The 17547-nt window shown below is 46.0% G+C and overlaps 1 protein-coding gene across 1 annotated transcript in view; it reads right to left on the bottom strand.

Annotated features, from left to right (window-relative positions):
- Nucleotides 1-17547, bottom strand: part of FERMT1 (FERM domain containing kindlin 1) — a 219813-nt gene that overhangs the window by 95341 nt on the left and 106925 nt on the right. The window contains exons 7-8 of the mRNA XM_069234152.1: nt 3430-3537; nt 734-865 (exon numbers count right to left, since the gene is read on the bottom strand). Of these exons, the coding sequence (XP_069090253.1) occupies nt 734-865; nt 3430-3537 (240 nt within the window). The remainder of the gene's footprint in view (nt 1-733; nt 866-3429; nt 3538-17547) is intronic.

Genomic DNA, 17547 nt, shown 5'->3' with positions numbered 1-17547 from the left:
CTAATCTGGTGTAATAAAATGTCACTTTTGGAAGACAATATATAATTGTTAGTTGGATAATTGTGCCTTACCTTTTAAACTCAATACTATCACTTTCAGGAGACACTGAAAAACATTTATTCAGTGATACTTTTATCACCTGACTATTCCTTGTTCTACTGCCATCCACATTCAGAAATCTAATGCTGGGGGTGGGGGAGGGTGCTCCACACTAGATCAATCTCCCATTGGCACATTGCCGGAATGATGATCATCTCTCTTTTAGGAAAGCTACTAAAACCTGGCTTTTCTACCATCACAGATGCTCTTGTCTTCCGTGAACTCATAGTACTGGTGCACCAGAATACATTTATAGGTGAAAGTTGCACTCTAAAAATTCCTTAACAGTACCATTAATATTAGCATATTAGGTGTGGAAGGAGGAATGTTTTCTCAAATCTGTTTACCCAGCTCCATTTTAACATTATGCCTGCAGTGACTCTCTCCAAGAAAGGCAGTAATTTTGTTATGTTCCAAATAGCAATTGTGCTAACACAGAGAGTCCACACACTATGCATACAGTAAACTGTTTCATACCCCATGCGCACAATGTCCTCAAGAAATAGTCAGCCATGTGTATTTATATAGCTCAATATCACCCTGGTGCTGAATCCAAAGCATGCAATATTCAACATATAAACAAATGCAATATAGCTCAAGTTTAAAAAAGTAAAAACTTTAAAAATTATCTCACCAAAAGTTTGTCTACTCTTCCGCCTTCCAAGGCCACTTCTAAATTGGAGAGAGCTGCCTCTATTTCATCCACCTCACAATCAGTAACAAAATCTTGGGCATCGGCCGATAATGATAGCTTGCTGACATGATACTGCAATCAGAAACAATTTTCAGTCATTAAAGTGACAGAGTCATGCATTTTAAAGAAAACATTATCAAGCCAAAAGAAAGCATCACTTATCAGTGATAAGGCTACATGGAATTTAACCAAGGACTCATTCAACATCTTCAAACCTTTGCTCAATTAATATTGTGTACATATGCAAAAGGAGTTACTGCACATCCTTCCATACCAACTGGATGCTTTGGGGATATTTGAATAAGAGTTTTATACAGATTGATGTTTTTGTATTTTTTTTGTCTTGACTGTTTGGAACCTATAACTTCATGCCATGTGTTAGTCTTTTATGTGTACTGCTAGAATGTTGATTATTATTTGGGGTAGGCGTCTGCCTACATCAAGGAATAATACACCTTGCCAGTGTGTACCCTCACTAATAAATTAATTGTAGCTCAATCCCCTGGTAGCTATGACACAGAAAAAACTTGCTCAGCTTACGACAATGTGTTAAGTATTTATCCAGTAACAAAACAGTAATAAAGTCAAAACACCAAACAATGAAAATCCCAAACTGAAGCAGAAACAAAGTGAAATTTAATAAAAATTAACACCAAAAAGACAAATATCCACTAAGGAGAACCGGAGACCTGAATTTTTAATATTTTAAGAAGAAAGAGCAGCAAAAAACAAATGCCCCTCATTATGAGTCTGGTGGTCCTGGGACCGCCAGACTCGTGGTGGAGGTTGGGATGCCGCCAAAGCAGTGGTCTAGCCTCCACATTTCAACCCTGGCGGAGACGCCATGGTCCGACCACCGGCTCCATCAGGTTGCCGCCAGTCGACAGCCTGGTGGTGCCTGCGGTCTTAATCCACCAGGAGAGCGCTGCAAGCAGCGCAGCCCTGGGGATTACAAGTCCCCCATCTGCCGGCTTTTGCATGGCGGTCCCACTGCTGTGCAAAGGCTAGCGGAGACGTGGTGCTGGGGGCCCCCCATGGACAGACCCTTTGCGCTTTTCACTTCCCGAATTATGGACAGTGAAAATCGCCAAGGGATACTGTCGCACCCGATGCACTGCAACTTTGCCGCTGTCTCGATTACGAGCCGGTGGCAATGTTGTGGTGAGTTTCCCGCAGGCCCAGAGGAAAACTCATAATAGGGCCAGCGGGCAGAAAACCGGAGTGGTGGTTTTCCGACCCAAATAGTTTCCTAATAAGGGCCTATGTGCTAATGATAGTCTATGGAAGCACAGATCAGAACATAAGTGTGATTTAAGATCAAACAGGGTGGAGCCTGAGTCAGATACAACAAGTGGATTGGTCCCAGTGAAAGTATGGAAGTCAAAAAGTTTGAAAAATGTTCTAATTTCCACTTCAGAAAGTGTTTTGTCACTTATTTGAGAAAGTGTTGACATTTCATGGAAGTTCCAAAGCAGAATGGGACTGTCATTCTCCATGTGGGGCGAAGATGAAATTCAAAACAACCACAGAGACCCCCATGACCGCAGGGGAAGGCACTTAGAGACTCTTATGGTGTCAAGGCAGAGGTCAACAACAAAGTCCAGTCCGGGTGCCACTCGTCAGCTGGGCATTCCAGGGAAAAGGCTTTCAGGTTTGCGTATCCCTGTAGGCACACATGAAGTCAGACAACGGACTCTTGGAGTCTACTTATCTATCCAGAGCAAAAGAGGGAGCAGATTCAGCCCTTTCTGGCTCCTCTCAGGTCATAGGCAGCAGGTCAGACTTCAGTCCTATTCTGATCTTCCGTAGTTCTAAGAAGTGTTCGGGGATGGTGCACTTGGATGCCACATTTATGCCTGGTACCAGGTAGTAGGTAGAGGGTGATTCCTGGGCACTCTGTAACCAATGGGGTAAAAGTTCTTGGGGGCAGCCCACCCAAGTTTTCAGTTAAGTTAATTTGCATTACTGGAAACAGACCCAAAATGCTGTGTGCCATGGCAATACCAAGATTGTGCAAGTCTTCATCCACGCTAAATTTAGCTCTGCGAGCTCTCTCTCTCTTCTCTCCATTTAGTTCTTTGTGCCTCTCCCTCTTTTTGCCTCTAGCACTAATCGCCCTCCCATACTCATGACTGCTCCCTTCTCCTCATCTTTCCCCTGCTTCTGTCTAACCTCCACCCTCTTTTAAAAGCCTTAAGGCTTCTGGGACAAAGAACTGCTGCTGATAACGTAAATGGCACTTCAGGCTGTATAGATTTTGCATAGGTACACTCCAAATGTTTTTCAGGCCCCCTTGTTTTCCATGCAGTCTACCTATACCAAAAGGTGATCCTTGCTGGACCCATCCATTTATTCCAGAGGAAAGGGGAAGGTCAGCCCCCTCTGTTTTTTCAGGGAGAACAACAATATATTATTCCCTCACACCCAAAACAGAATCCTAACTCACTATTCTTTAACACTTAAGTAGACTACTTTTTACATGCTCATCATATACTGCCTTGGGATAACAATGCATCTCTAGTGTTGCTTCAACAGTTAAGTGGTAATGTCAGCTCTGCAAATATCAACATGCACCTGTGGCTGCTCATGCTGGTTCCCTCTGAAAACTGGTTTTGCTGCTTAGCTCAAGTTCATACCTGTATCGCTGCAAACATCAACATTTCTTCTTCAGTGCAGTCAATTTCTTCCAAGAGAATGGCCCACCTTGCTTGCTCATACAGTTGGTTCAGTCGGACTGCATCATACTGTTAATTGAAAAGCACACAACACTTGGGTCATTCAAGAAGGGATTCTTAATTTAACACACCAATGATCCCATCTGCTTAATCACCCATAACAGCAGCAAACAAATTGTTGTAAAGTATAGAGCCTAGGCATGCTCTGCTAAAAGACCCGTTGCAACTAGTGGTTGCAAAGTGTGCACTGACATTTTGCAACACATCTCTAATTTTGTGATATGACCTTTCATGTACTAATAGGTCACATTGTGAAATCTTCAATAACATGGGGTTACAGAACTTCCTTCAAAATTAATATTAATTATGCCTTGTGGTATTTGTGACCCCTTGCGATTGGTTACAAACACAGGAATGATGGCTTGTAATGAACAGCAGGCCACCACCTTTGTGTTTCCATTCCCAAGTAGTAAACATTATTTTTTTTAAACATTGAGAGGAGCATGGAGGGGTCTCAAGAACCACTGCCTGAACCCCACAAGGTCACCCTATTTACAATAGGGAGGGTGGTGCAAGGGGATACCTTCCCTTTTGCATTCCGTTACCACTTCCTTTGAGGGGCCAGTAACTGATCAACGGTTACCATTTTAACTCACAATCATGAGTAGACACCCCTTTCACGTCTCAATTCTAATTCCGAATTGTGATTCTGAATGGATTATAAAACCCAGTTTGTGATTTGGAAGGGCTTTTCTAACTTGTAAAATGAGTTAAGTTAAGAGAAAATTTTTTTTGGGGCAGTTGCAAACTCTGATTTTGAAAACTGCAGAGACTTAGTTTGCAAAACGGCTTTGTACACTTTTATAAAAACTTACATTTTGCTAAGCAATAGCTGATCATAATTTGCCTTCATTTGGAGTACAAAAAGCAACATGTGAAACATCTGATTGGAGGTAAAACATTAACAGATCAATGGACCATAGAAGTTATTTGTTCTTTGTATTACCCATTTTTTGCCCAGTGTAACAGTTCATTCTTATTGTTCACTCTGATCTCAAGTCATAACAATACACGCATCATCAGGAATATATAGCAGCATAATGACCAGTCCTTTGTAATTCTTTTAATACACAGAAAGCTGGGAATAGCAGGGCAGTATTTCTAGGACACCAGTTTTATGACATTTGCGCTTACTCTGATATACCACCAATGTTCACGTCGATGTCACAATGACAGCATTTGACTACATTAATAGAAACTTGCTGTGGCATTTGTTACATCACTGGGAAACCTTCCCCTTACTTGTTCAAGGAACACAATGGTTACATCATAACATTTGGGTATGTGTCAAGCTAAGTAATACTATTTGTACATGAAATAGAATTTACACAAGCAGAAGCCTAAAGCAAAGGTGCATTTTAGTACCTCAGCTCTTCTATTTGTATTTAACAGATATAAGGAATGCCCTTAAGAATTAAGGATCTTAGCCACCCCTCCCCAGGTTTGGTGGCCTAGTAATGCAAATTTTTCCATATGAAGATGACAGTCTTGATAGACAACACAGGTGCCAGTCTTCAACATTTACTCTTTAGCTTCTAGACTTACTGTTAAAATAATTTTTGATAGTAAACCCAATGTATTAAATAAGGCTATTCAAGAGAGCTGATTAGTAGAGGCACATCTAAAACCAAGATGATCTCTCTTTTCTTTGTCTCATCTGGCTAGTGATCTGACTGGTCCTTTTTAGACTCAATTTGTTTTTAAAAATAATTTGTGGTAAATTTCTATCAGCTAGGATAATAAGCCATTCTTGGGCATTATTGGATTTTTGTCACTCTGGTCTCATTTTTCTCAGACAAATATTCTATATTCTTAACTGGTGTGGAGTCTTTTTGTGGTGTCTTTCACTGTGTTACTATAATTGAGTGTTGCACAAATACTTTACAAATTTTCTGTTAGGTTAAGCCTGACTGCTCTGTTCCAAGTTACCAGAGGGTTAGCACAGGTTAATTTGGGGAGTGTAACTGACTTATACTGACTCGGATTGTGGTCCCTACTTAGAAAGAGTGCATACCTCTGCCAACTAGAGACCCAATGTCTAACACCGGTGATCAGCAGTGTGGATAGGACTTGTATTTGTGCAGTACCTTACAGTAATTTGGTATACACTACTATCCACATCTAGATCAATTCATACCAATTTCCTTTTGGCATTTTGTTTCCTACTCTCTTCAGTTAGCATTTTTATTTTTCAATTGTCCCTGACTTGCATTTTTGCTTTTTTTATTCTAAATCATGCCAGATTGGAGGTCCCATAGCTTTATCTGCACCTAAACCTGCAAAACTGGAGTTGGAGTTGTCAAAGTTGGAGAGGTACGCAGTGCAACAACTCAGGGAGTTTTGCAAGAAGTTTGGGGTTTCTAGTAAAGGCCTTACCACAAAGTTGGAGCTGCAGAAGGCACAGAGAGCCTGGTTGGAATCGAGGGATGTAACACATGAGATCACATAGGAGGAGTGGGTGGAAGAATGACAACAAGCTGGACCAGGATTCATTGGAGAATCTGGGACTGCCGGTGGGCTAGGGGACAACAAGCCTGCAAGGAGAAGTGGTCCACCCCCCCATGGCAGGAAGCAGTATGTCCTCTGAAAGCCTGACCCCAGAGGAGCTGGAGGACAGGAGGGAAGAAGGGAAATTAAAATTGGAGTTAGGGAGATTGAGATTCAGATTAGAGAGAGAAATGGCCTTGGATGAAAGGAGACAGGACTTGGAGGAGAAACAATTGGTCATGGAAGAGAAAAAGATGATGTTGGCTCAGGAGTTGAGCCTGAGTGAACTTGACATCAAGGCCAGACAGGTGGAGTCCAGCAGTGATGGTGGCAGAAATTCTTTTGTGCCCTCTGACAGGAGGGTCAACATACTGAAGGGTCTGGTGTCGGATTACGTGGTGGGAGACGACAGAGAGATGGTCGGAGGCCGATAAAATTGCACTGCAAACGCACACGGTCCCTGAGACACACTGGGGTGCTAGTTTGTCAAGACATATCCCAAGTGAGGTAAGCGACAATCTATTGGACCCAGACGGGAGTGACAGGATGAGGTATCTTCCCATGAAGGAGGCCTTAATCAAGAAGTTTGGTTTGACCCCAGAGAAATACTGACAGGATTTCAGGGATAGTTAGATTTCCCAAAATACCTGGGTGGATTGTATGGATTCTTTCTGTAAGGCCCTGGATGGTTGGGTGAAGGGCAGTGAGGTAAAAGATTATCAGGGGTTGTGCAATTTGTTTGCAACAGAACACCTGATCAGTCTTTTTTTTCCAGATCTGCACCAACATCTTGTTGACAGCAGGTTCACTGACCCCAGAGAGAGGCGGACCACTGGACTAGCACCAGGTTCTATAATGAGGTATCTGGGGGGATCACACCAAGGGTGGGCAGGGTCCTCGCCAGTAGAAGAAGGGGGGACAAAATGAATAAGGAGTTCTCTAAAAGGCCTAAAACTAGTTCCGTCGGACAGGGTTCCCTTGCTCCCCTCTGAGAAAAAGAAGAAGTGGTTCCCTGAGAATAATTCTGCAGGGAAGGCTCCTGTGAAGTGCTATGAGTGTCAGCAGGAAGACCACTACAGGGGAGATGCTAAGTGTCCCAAGCAGAGCTGGCTAGTGTAGCACTTAGGTGAAGAGATGTCCATAGATGGTGCTGGGGAAAGTTTACAGTTAGAGTCCCTGGTTGATGGATGAGATGGTACAGAATTCCCACATGCCTGACAGTACTAAATAGAACAATCAGTGGGTGTCAAGAAGTGGGCAGAAGATGGGGCTCTGAGAGACACAGGTGCCAGTATAACAACTGTCAGGTGTCATGTGGTGTCTTCAAAGCAGGTAGTCCCTAACATGTTCCACAAAGTGGAACAACCAACAAGATACAAAAAAAGAGTGCCCACCCAAGTGCACTCAATACAAAAAATAAAATGAAATGGGCATTAACAGATCTGAGTACAGCCTGGAATATAACAGGAAATTTGGCTACAGATGAAGTAGGACCTTTGTGGTAGGCTACAACAGGATACATACACAACATTCAGAATATAGATCGCTTAGCCACAGGGAGCCTAGGGAAAAGATTTGAGGTGGCCAGAAATAGAACATCTGGGATTAAAGGCCAGGGAGACATCTTGTAGCACTGTTTTGGATAGGGTTTATCTACTGCAAAATATCTTTGAAAAGATCTAGATGAAGGGTGTTATCATTGTCAGTTTGAGAAAGGATGATGAGTTGATCACAGTCATCCCAGAATGAAGAGGAAGAAGAGGTATGATTTTGTGAAGCATCTTGATATAAATGTGACAAAGTAACATTGTATTCCAGAATTACACTCTATCCAGGCCCTTTGTTAATGAAACATCAGATCTGAACAGCATACAGGATAACCCACCTGTAATGGTATAAAGTTTTGTCATGTTTCCAAAGAGTTCCAGGACATCAGAGGACGAGGCCGCAGGCTGAATTCTAGTGCGGTCTTAGATCTACAAGGTAACTGATACAACCTTACGTTCTACTGTTACATATATGTGTTTCCTGTATCCTTTCACACACACACACACATAGACATAAATGCTTTTTTGTATAAAACAAACATGTATTTGCCAACATCACAACATCTAGCTGAAGAGACAACACATTTGTGACTATTTTGTAATGGTTTTCTCCACCCCCATTGAAATGTTAGATTCTTATTAGAGGTTGTTTACAAGTCCCACAATAGTGCTTAATTGGTGCTCGTGGTTACAGCGTGCACCAAAACTTACTTGTGGGGGCCAGTACAGCATCCATTTTAGGACATTCTCATTCATTACTTTTCATCCCTACCCATCATCCCTATTTCTCATCCATAATCCCTACTTCTCATTCCTGCTTCTCATCCATCACCCCTATGTCTCACCCCTGCCTGTCATCCCTACTTCTCATCCACCATCCCTACTTCTCATCCACCAGCCCCGTTTCTTATCCCTATTTCTCATCCATCATTCCTACTGATTTTCCACCTTCCTTCTCTTCCATCATGCCTACTTCTCATCTCACATCCCTGCTTCTCATCCCTACCTCTCATCCATCACCACTACGTCTCATCCATTATCCATACTGCTTATCCATCATCCTTGCTTCTCTTTGATCACCCCTACTTCTCATACCTTATAATTCCTGCTTCTCATCCATCTTCCTTACTTCTCATGCATCACCTGTTATCCTTACTTCTGACCCATCATCCCTACTTCTCATCTGTACTACTCATCCATCAGCTCTACTTCTCATCTGTACTACTCATCCATCCTCCTTACTTCTCATCCATACTTCTCATCCCTACTTTTCATCCATCATTCAACATCCCTATAAATTATCCCTACTTCTCATGAATCATCCAGCATCCCTACTTGCTATCCCTACTTCTCATCCATACGCCTCATTCCTACTTCTCAAAACTTATCCATCATCTCTACATTCCTCATCCCTAAGTAATAGTAGCACACTTTCAAGGTTGGCAAACACACCTTCACACGGATTGGTTGGCAACAGACAATGAGCGTTAAGAAAGAGGGCTGCTTTCTATTGGACTTGCCACTGAAAAACAACCTTCTCATTGCACACTGTGCAGTTTGCTTCCCGGGACCTGAGGCTATACCGCACTTCATTTAAGTGGATTTTTATTTACACCAGCCTCTGCATAAAGCTTCAATGGTTTGGAAAAGATAAGGGTCCTCCATTGGGCCATAAATCAAACCTTAGAGACAGGGGAAAACAGGTCATAAGAAACATTGTGTGGTTTCAGTTTAGTATTGTAACAAATCAACTCTTGGAGACAGGGTAATATAGTTCAACAGAAACCTTTCCTGGTTTCAGTTTTATTTATACCAAAAGACAGTGTTTTAGTCTGAGGCTGCCTTTAATTCTGAGAGATGTATTCTTCCTTTTCTTGCAGTCTGCAGATTTCAACGACTGGGCTTCAGTTGTGAAGGAAACTAGGAAGAGCAAGGCCTGGTGAGAGTTGTCACATATGAAACTGAAACCAGAAAAAGTTTCCTATAAACTGTATGGTCCTCTCTCTAAGTGTTGATTCATGGCCCAGGCCGAGGCCTCTTCTCTTCCCCAAATGACTGAGCTTTCTCTCTGTCTGTCTGAGGCCAGAGTGGTCTGTTTAAACCGAAAAGCACTTACTTAAATAAAATGAAATGCTGTATGGCCTTCTTCTTAATAGAACTCACCCAACTTCATTTTGCTGTGCTGCTCTCTAATGACTTTCCCTCTCGTATCACTCTCTGAGCCTACATCTATATTTTTGATGCTCGATTCCCTCTCTCTCCCTCTCATCCATTTCACTTTACCACACTTCTCTTCCCCATTTGACACGCCTGTATCTCTTCACCATCCACTTCATTTCACGCAAACCCTACCCTTCCACTTGTCTCCTGACCAAGGCTGAAATGGGGATGAAGGTAGTATCATGACTATGGCTGGGGAGAGGAAGTAATGTGCACAACCTATTTCTCCCAAGTACTCCTTGGATATCCAAACTCACTAATATGAAGTGTGAAAAGTTAGGGATGATAGTGTATCTACAGGTAGAGCATTTGGCCCACAGGTAAGTCAGGAAGTTATGTTCTATGGGCATCTGCAAGCCTCACTGTCGGTTTGGTAGATGCACATATGTAAGTTAAATATACTGGATGACTGTATTGATACCTCTGTGTAGCTTTAGAAATCTTACAGTGCTCTGGAATTTCGGCTTCTGTTCCATCAAAGTCCTGCTTTGTTTTATCAAACTGCAGAAACTGATTTAAAGTTAAACATTAACTGGATATTTCGAGTTGGCAGCAAACGTGCGTTGAATACTGCTGCAGATGAATACAGGCACCCTGTGCAAAAACAATTGACATTCAAAAGGAAGCAAATGCTTTGGATTTGTGAACGCTGTGTGTTGACCTTTCTTTATTTTAGGTCAAAACTTGACTCTGCTTATCAAGAGCTACATGTTTGACTTTGCCCTCTTCATCCACCTCATGACCGAAGTAACATGTAGTTATATGTGTGCCAATATTTCCTACTCCTACATTTTCTGACATTTTTATGCTGTCACTCACATTATAAACAGCTACCTTTATGTCTTGAGAAAAGTGAACGTCAGAAAAGAGAACTGTGAAAGAAGCCTTTCATTGAGGGACGCATACCGTATGTCCGGCAGCCTGACCATGGTGAGCCTAAATCAAGTGGCCATCGGGCCCTGCTGGGCTGCTTGGGGCACACAGATCCCCTCCATCTGCCGGGTTCCCGCTCTGTGGGATGGCCTGTAGAGGAGTCAGCAGCAGGACGTCAAAGCGGCGCAGCCTACTTCACACCAACCCACCCGCACAGCAACATTACATTTTCTGGCACTCCCTCTGCAGAATAATGGTTGGGGTATAGCCTGCCTGCTCCGGCTGCTATGCTACTGGTGGGGGTGCCCTGTTACATCGGCCTAGACTGGTGCCTCCTGTTTGATCAGCATGCTTTGCAATGGGGGCCCCGTGGAAATGCTGGACGCAGTCTTTCCGCAGGAGCATTCAGGGCCAGAAATGACGGCCGATAGTTAGGATAGGCTGGGGAAAGTGTGGGGGAGGGTCTTGAGGGTTAAACGATCGGCCTCTTCAGCGCTGGCTGTCACGCTGCACGAAGATTGGCCGATCGTTAGGAGGGGTTAGGCAGGTTTAATTTAATTAGTGTTGGCAATAAGTCATGGCCTCAGGCCACCATTTGGATGCCGTTAGGGCTGTGCTTCGCCTCTTAGGTGAAGCCAGCCGAGGGGACCTGCTCAGGCCTGGTGTCCTTGACCAGGCCTGGGTAGGCATGACACGCGCTGCATCACAGGGGGTGGCAGCAGCAACTGCTGCTTGCCTTTCCCCCATTAGGGAGGGAAAAAAGAAGCTGAAAAAAGGGTGAGGATTCAGCGCGTCCACCCCGCCTCCTGTTTATATTGATGGTGGGTCACCAGGGGAACCTCCTGGGTCAGAGCAGCTGGGAGGGGAGGTTTTGGAGGATGGGGGCCATCTGAGGGTGACTCAGGCCCCTTGGCTCAGGTTTCTGGGCAGGGGGACCTGCAAAGGCAAGAGGAACAGAGGAAAGGAGACCACTGAGGGCTGGAACAGCCCCTGGTTCTTACTTTGGCTGGGGCCCCAGCCAAGGGTCAAAAGGGGAGTAGTGGGAAAGGGTTGGGGGTCCTAAGGGAAAGAGGGTCAGTGATGGGGTGGGGGCCCCTGGGTTTTCAGGGCCAGGCAGAGCTGAGGCATCTGGCACAGGGGAGAGGATCCACGCGGAAGAGGCCAGTGGGGTTAGCGGGGTGGTAGCACAGCACCCCTTTGCTACGGATTGGGCATCCGTTGACATAGAGGCCAGGATACAGGAAAAGCGCAAATTGGTGGCGGAGACAGAACTTAGGTGGGCCAAGCTGTGCAGGGAGAGAAGTTAGGCAGAGGGAAAGTCCAGAAAGGCTAAGAGAAAGTCAGCTGGGGATGGTGGGGGCCAGGACGAAGGGCGTGGAACAGAGAAGGGCAGTTGGGTGTGGATTCCACATGAGCAGGAGGCTCGTGCGGCTGGTGGCCTGGCAGCGTGACAGTGGCATCAGGCGCATACAGCCAGGTGCAGCGCAGAGTCAATGCCAGCGGCAGAGGCTGGCGGAAAGGTGGCAATGCCAATGGGGCGCAACACAGCCTTGGGACATTGGTCCGAAGCAATAGAGGGGTCTTCGCCGGCCTTCTCTACACTGTGGTTTCGCACAAAGCACGGGGCTGGTTTGCGCCAAGGGGGGTTCAGGTTGGAGGATGAACATGGTATGGCGGATACAATTGGCACTGATGACAGTATAGGTGTGGATGAGGACAAAATGATTGAGCTGGATTATGAGGAGGACCTTGACGAATGGGAGGACGGTGAACTGTGGGAGAACAAGGTGAGCGCAGGGCCAGGGGCGCAAGAGCGGCGCAATACCATCTTCCATTGATGCTTTGCAGGCTTCAACTTCTACCGCCCAAGGACAAGAGGTCTCCCGCAAGGATGGAGGCAGGCATCGACCAAGGCTGGACGCCACAGGGGCTGGTCGGGGCTTTTAAGGTAAGGGAGACTGGTGGGTGTCGTGGGGTGAACGGAAAGGCAAGGCTTGTGCGACAATACATCCATCGGTGTGGGGGAAGATTCCATACACGTGCAGCCTGCTACAGGTGCAGTAGAGGCCGGCGGGAAAGCCGCGAGGGGTATTGAGACTGCGATGCAAAGCAAGGAAGGAGATACAGGGGCTAAGGGGGAGAAGGCAGAGGAGGATAAAAGGGGGGCGGGGCATAAGAAGAGGCTTCCTTACATGGGTCTTGCTATGCCTTTGGGGGGTCACATGTCGCAGACACGGCTAAGGCGAAAATCTGGAACCATGAATGTGTGGATATTTTCAAACTACTGCAAAGGGACATCTAGGCAAAAGAGGGGTCCAAGGAAGAAGAGTGGGAATTGGCGAGGAGGCCACGTGTTCCAATCACTATGGACAACTGGACCGCTGCCTTTTTGATCTACGCCAGTATATACTGTGAGAAATACATTGACAGGGCCATTGCCATGCTTAAATATATGGACATTATCCAGAAGGCTCAATTGCATTTTGGGGGGTTTGCATGGTTAATTTACGATGAGGAGTTTTGGGCCCAAGTCAGCATAAACCCTGAGGGGGATGTGGATTCGAAGCTGTGGATGTAATGGATGGCTTCATCACATTCTGCGGCCTCCAACCACACAGATAGGGTCTCCCGGTAGTCTATAAGCTGTTTCAGCATCATCCTGCTCCGGGGGGCGGGGGGTATGCCTCAGAGGCTGCAGGTATCCACCTCAGAAGCGTGTTGGAATTTCAATAAAGGGTTTTGCACCAGGCACCCATGTAAGTTCAAACACAAGTGTTCTAAATGTGGGGGTAAACACCCAGTCATGCAATGTTTTTCCCTCGTCAGCCTGGCTGAGCAGTGGAGGTCTACCATGGGCAGGGGGGTGGCAAGAACCTACTGGGCCAAAGGGCACCTACTCCAATTAAGTTAGAGAGGTTACTTTATTGATTGCATGTGTACCCGGATACGGACACGGCGCTGAAGTTGGAATGGGGTTTTAGAGAGGGTTTCCGAGTGGGCTATCAGGGACCAAGGCAAAGGAGATGGGCTGAAAATTTACAATCTGCTAAAGCCATGCCGGAGGTGGTGGCAGCGAAATTGAGCAAGGAAGTGGCAGAAGGAAGAATATTAGGCCCATTTCACGAGTGGCCAATGGAGAACTTAACGATCTCACCTTTTGGGGTAGTACCGAAAAAGAACAAGGGAGATTACAGGCTGATACATCATTTGTCATGGCCAGAAGGGGCATCGGTGAATGACTTCGTCATGCAGGAGGATACACGGGTGGTATATGCCACAGTGGATGATGCTATTCGACTCTTCTGTGAGAAAAGGGCATGACTAGCCAAGTGTGACATTAAGGCAGCTTTTCGGTTGCTCCCCATTCACCCGGATGATTTTTCATTGCTAGCGATGCATTTGTGGGGGGCTATCTATGTAGACAGGGTCCTTCCCATGGGGTGTGCGATTTCTTGTGCGCTGTTTGAGGCTTTTAGCACCTTTTTGCAGTGGGTTTTTGTTCAGGTCAGTGGGCACCGTCTGGTGTCACACTATTTAGATGATTTCCTGTTTGTAGGTACAGCACAGTCGGGATCATGTGGCAAGGCGCTCCGGAAGTTTGAGGGGCTGGCTATGGACTTTGGGGTACCTTTGGCCCTAGAGAAGACGGAGGGCCCGAGTTGCATTTTGACCTTTTTGGGCATTGAACTGGACACTGAGGAACTCATAGCGCGTCTGCCGGCAGCAAAAGTGGAGGAGATTCTGCTATTTTTGAAGGGGATCAGGGTGAAGCATAAAATTGAATTGCGAGTGGCGCAGCAGCTGCTTGGGTTTCTGAATTTTGCATGCAGAGTGGTCACAGGTGGCAGGACTTTTTGTAGGTGGATGGTTTGGCGATGTGAGGTCCTTCTATACCACATCACAGGATCAGGTTGACCATTGATCTGTGTGAAGACATCAATGTTTGGGACAGGTTTTTGATGCATTTCAACGGCATCTCCATGTATTTTTGGGAAGAGGACACGGTGTGGCAGGTGCAAATTGTTTTCGGACATGGCCGGTGCAGCTGGTTTTGGTCTATTTTGGGATGGTCGCTGGTGCGCTGAGACATGGCTGACAGTGGTTGAGGTAAGGGAGGAGCACTGCATTTCTGGAATTTTTCCTCTGCTAGTGGCATTGGCGGTGTGGGGGAATGAGCTGGCGAACAGGTCAGTGATGTTTCATGTTGATAATTTGACAGTGGTTGAGTTGGTGAACAGACAGAGCCAAGGATCTGAGGGTGCTGCGGTTGCTCAGGAGATTTCTGCTGCATTGCTTAACTTTAAATATTATATTTAAGGCTGCGCATATTCCTGGTGTAAACAATTCTATTGTAGATTCCCTGTCTCGTTCACAGTGGCAGCATTTCTGGCAGTTGGCGCCCGGCGCAGAGGAACACAAGACGGCGGTTCCGGCAGACATTTGGGAGTGGGGCACGTGACGGTCATGCGACTGGTGGAGAGGTCACTAGCGGATTCCACCCTCCGGAGTTACTGACTTGCATGGCTGGAATTTCAGGATTTTGAAGTCTACAAGGGGAAGTTTTGAATGCAGGAATAGGGAACGTTCGAGGCCAGGGCGATGCGTTTTGTGGTATTCTTGATCCGGAAGCGGCTATCATCCGCCACTATCGGGGGAAAGTTGGCAGGAGTGTCATTTTATGGAAAATACTTTTTTGGTTGGGATCCAGCTCAAAATGATATTTTGAGCAAAATGTTGAAGGGGTGGGGGAGAATTCACGCAGGGGTGGTTCATGTTTGTGAAGCAATTACATTCAAGTTACTCTTTGATATCTTACACGTGTCGCTAGTTTGCTGTTTTAATGCACACTGAAGTGGCATTGTTTCGTTTATGTATGATATGGATGTTTTTTGGTGCTTTTCGTGTGTCGGAATTGTTGGGGGTAGGGAAAGGGGTCGGCTTGAAAAGGAGTGAGATCCATCGTTTCGGTGACAGGTTGGGTATCTGGTTGAGGCGCTCACGCTCAAAGACAGACTAATTGGGCAAGGCAAGTGGATATGGTTGGAGCAAGGAGGAGTGTCAGAAGCATGCCCAGTGCGGGAATGGGACAATTTCAGGGGAGACAGATTGGACATAGGGGAGGGTGTGTTTATTAATGAGATTGGTACGAAGGTTACATCTTTTCAGCTTTTGTTGGTAATGAGAATGGGTTTGAGACGACTGGGTAGACAGGCGGGAAATTTTGGTACGCATTCTTTTAGGATTGGCGCAGTGACGGAAGCTGCCAGGTTGGGGTAGGATTGGGGTAGGATCAGGCGCATTGGTCGTTGGCGTTCAAAGTGCTGTGAGAAATATGTAAGGGCTTGAACGCTTGTGGGGATGGGTTTTCAGCAATTTGGGTAGAGAGTGCTTCCTAAAGGGTGAACTTGCGGGGGTTTGGTCTACCTCCTGACATTTCATTCTTTTCCAGGTTGCGTGGGTGGCCCGGAGAAACATAAGGGAAGCATGTGGTTGGTCGGACATTCTTTCATTTATTGGGCAGTGAAGTTTCCGGAGAAACAGGTCTATGGACGATCTTTGGGACTCCCGAGTAACAGGCATGAAGTGCTGTGGTGGGGAAAGAGCGCAATGAGGTGGGGCAATTGCACTTCATGCTAACTAACTTGTGGGGGGAAAGATTTTAGCGTAGTGCAAGCAATGAAGAGGCATGATGTGTTGCAGTGGGTTCGCTGGTGGGGCAGCAAAATGCCAACTAGGTTTGTGCTGTGTAGCAGTAGATGTGGGAGGGTGGAGAGTCAGATGCGGGCTTGTCCACCCTTCCAGGGGGGAAAAAGAAGCAGGTGAAGGATGACAGACTAGGGGGAGGCCACAGTCAGGCAGGGGGTATGAAGAAAAGGGGAAGTGTGGAAATGAAAGGGGAAATTGGGTGAGCAAGGATACGTGGTGGATTGAAGTGAGGATGTAAAAGGGGAGTTACAAGTTTTAAGATAAAGTTATCATTCAAGTTATGGTTATATTGTTGTGTATCATTATAAGACAGCCTGCCCTAATAAATGGCCTTTTACACTACAACAAAGGGTGTCAGATTCTATGTCCCGATGTGACCTTTGCGGTTTGAAGCCAGGGGATACATTTTGCTCCGCACGCTAGACACCCATTGGTCTACTCTGGGATCATAGGGCCTTATCATTAAGGGGAATACTGCTTGCCATCTCTACATCCCATGGCCTGATTTTAAAAGCCAAACACCTGTACTGGCCCTCATCCCTTGCGGCAAATGCTTATGAACCTGCTGACTGTACTGGCGCACAACCTTTGCCCTCCCCTCATCATCATTTATTATAAAGCCTGCATGTCCCACACACCCTAAGGCCCCATCATTGCCCCCCTAACCCCTCCCCCGATATTTCCTCCCTCTGCAGCTGTTCCCCTACTTGGCACCAGGGACTCTTGCACAGCCATGATGCGCAGAGACCCGAAACAACACAAATTGCTGTTTGAGAAATCTGAAGCCACTGACTCTGCAGAAACAGTGGCTGCTATTGATGGGGGAGCTGCTGGGGGACAAGACACCCTACAACCATCTGTAGCTGCTGCCATCCTACCAGAATTCTGGGTAGGGGTCCAGGCCATTGACACCAGATTGGATATCCTCAATGGCCGCCTCGATCATATGGGAGAATGCTTAGACAGATAAAACACTAGCTTGGACAGAGCAGAAGAGCGTATAGCAAGTCTGGAGCTGCCACTATGTCCTGGAGACTGGAAAATCTGGAATAGTATGCCTCAAAACAGTAGCCACTAAAAATGAGGATCTGGAGGCACATGGACGTAACAACTACACATAGTGGGGGTAGCAGAAACTAATGCTCAGATTGCATGGATCTGTTCATAGAGCACATGCTCTCCGACC

This window comes from Pleurodeles waltl, chromosome 5 (assembly GCF_031143425.1).
Source record: "Pleurodeles waltl isolate 20211129_DDA chromosome 5, aPleWal1.hap1.20221129, whole genome shotgun sequence".
Lineage (NCBI taxonomy): Eukaryota > Metazoa > Chordata > Amphibia > Caudata > Salamandridae > Pleurodeles > Pleurodeles waltl.
This window is presented reverse-complemented; position numbering and strand designations above follow the sequence as displayed.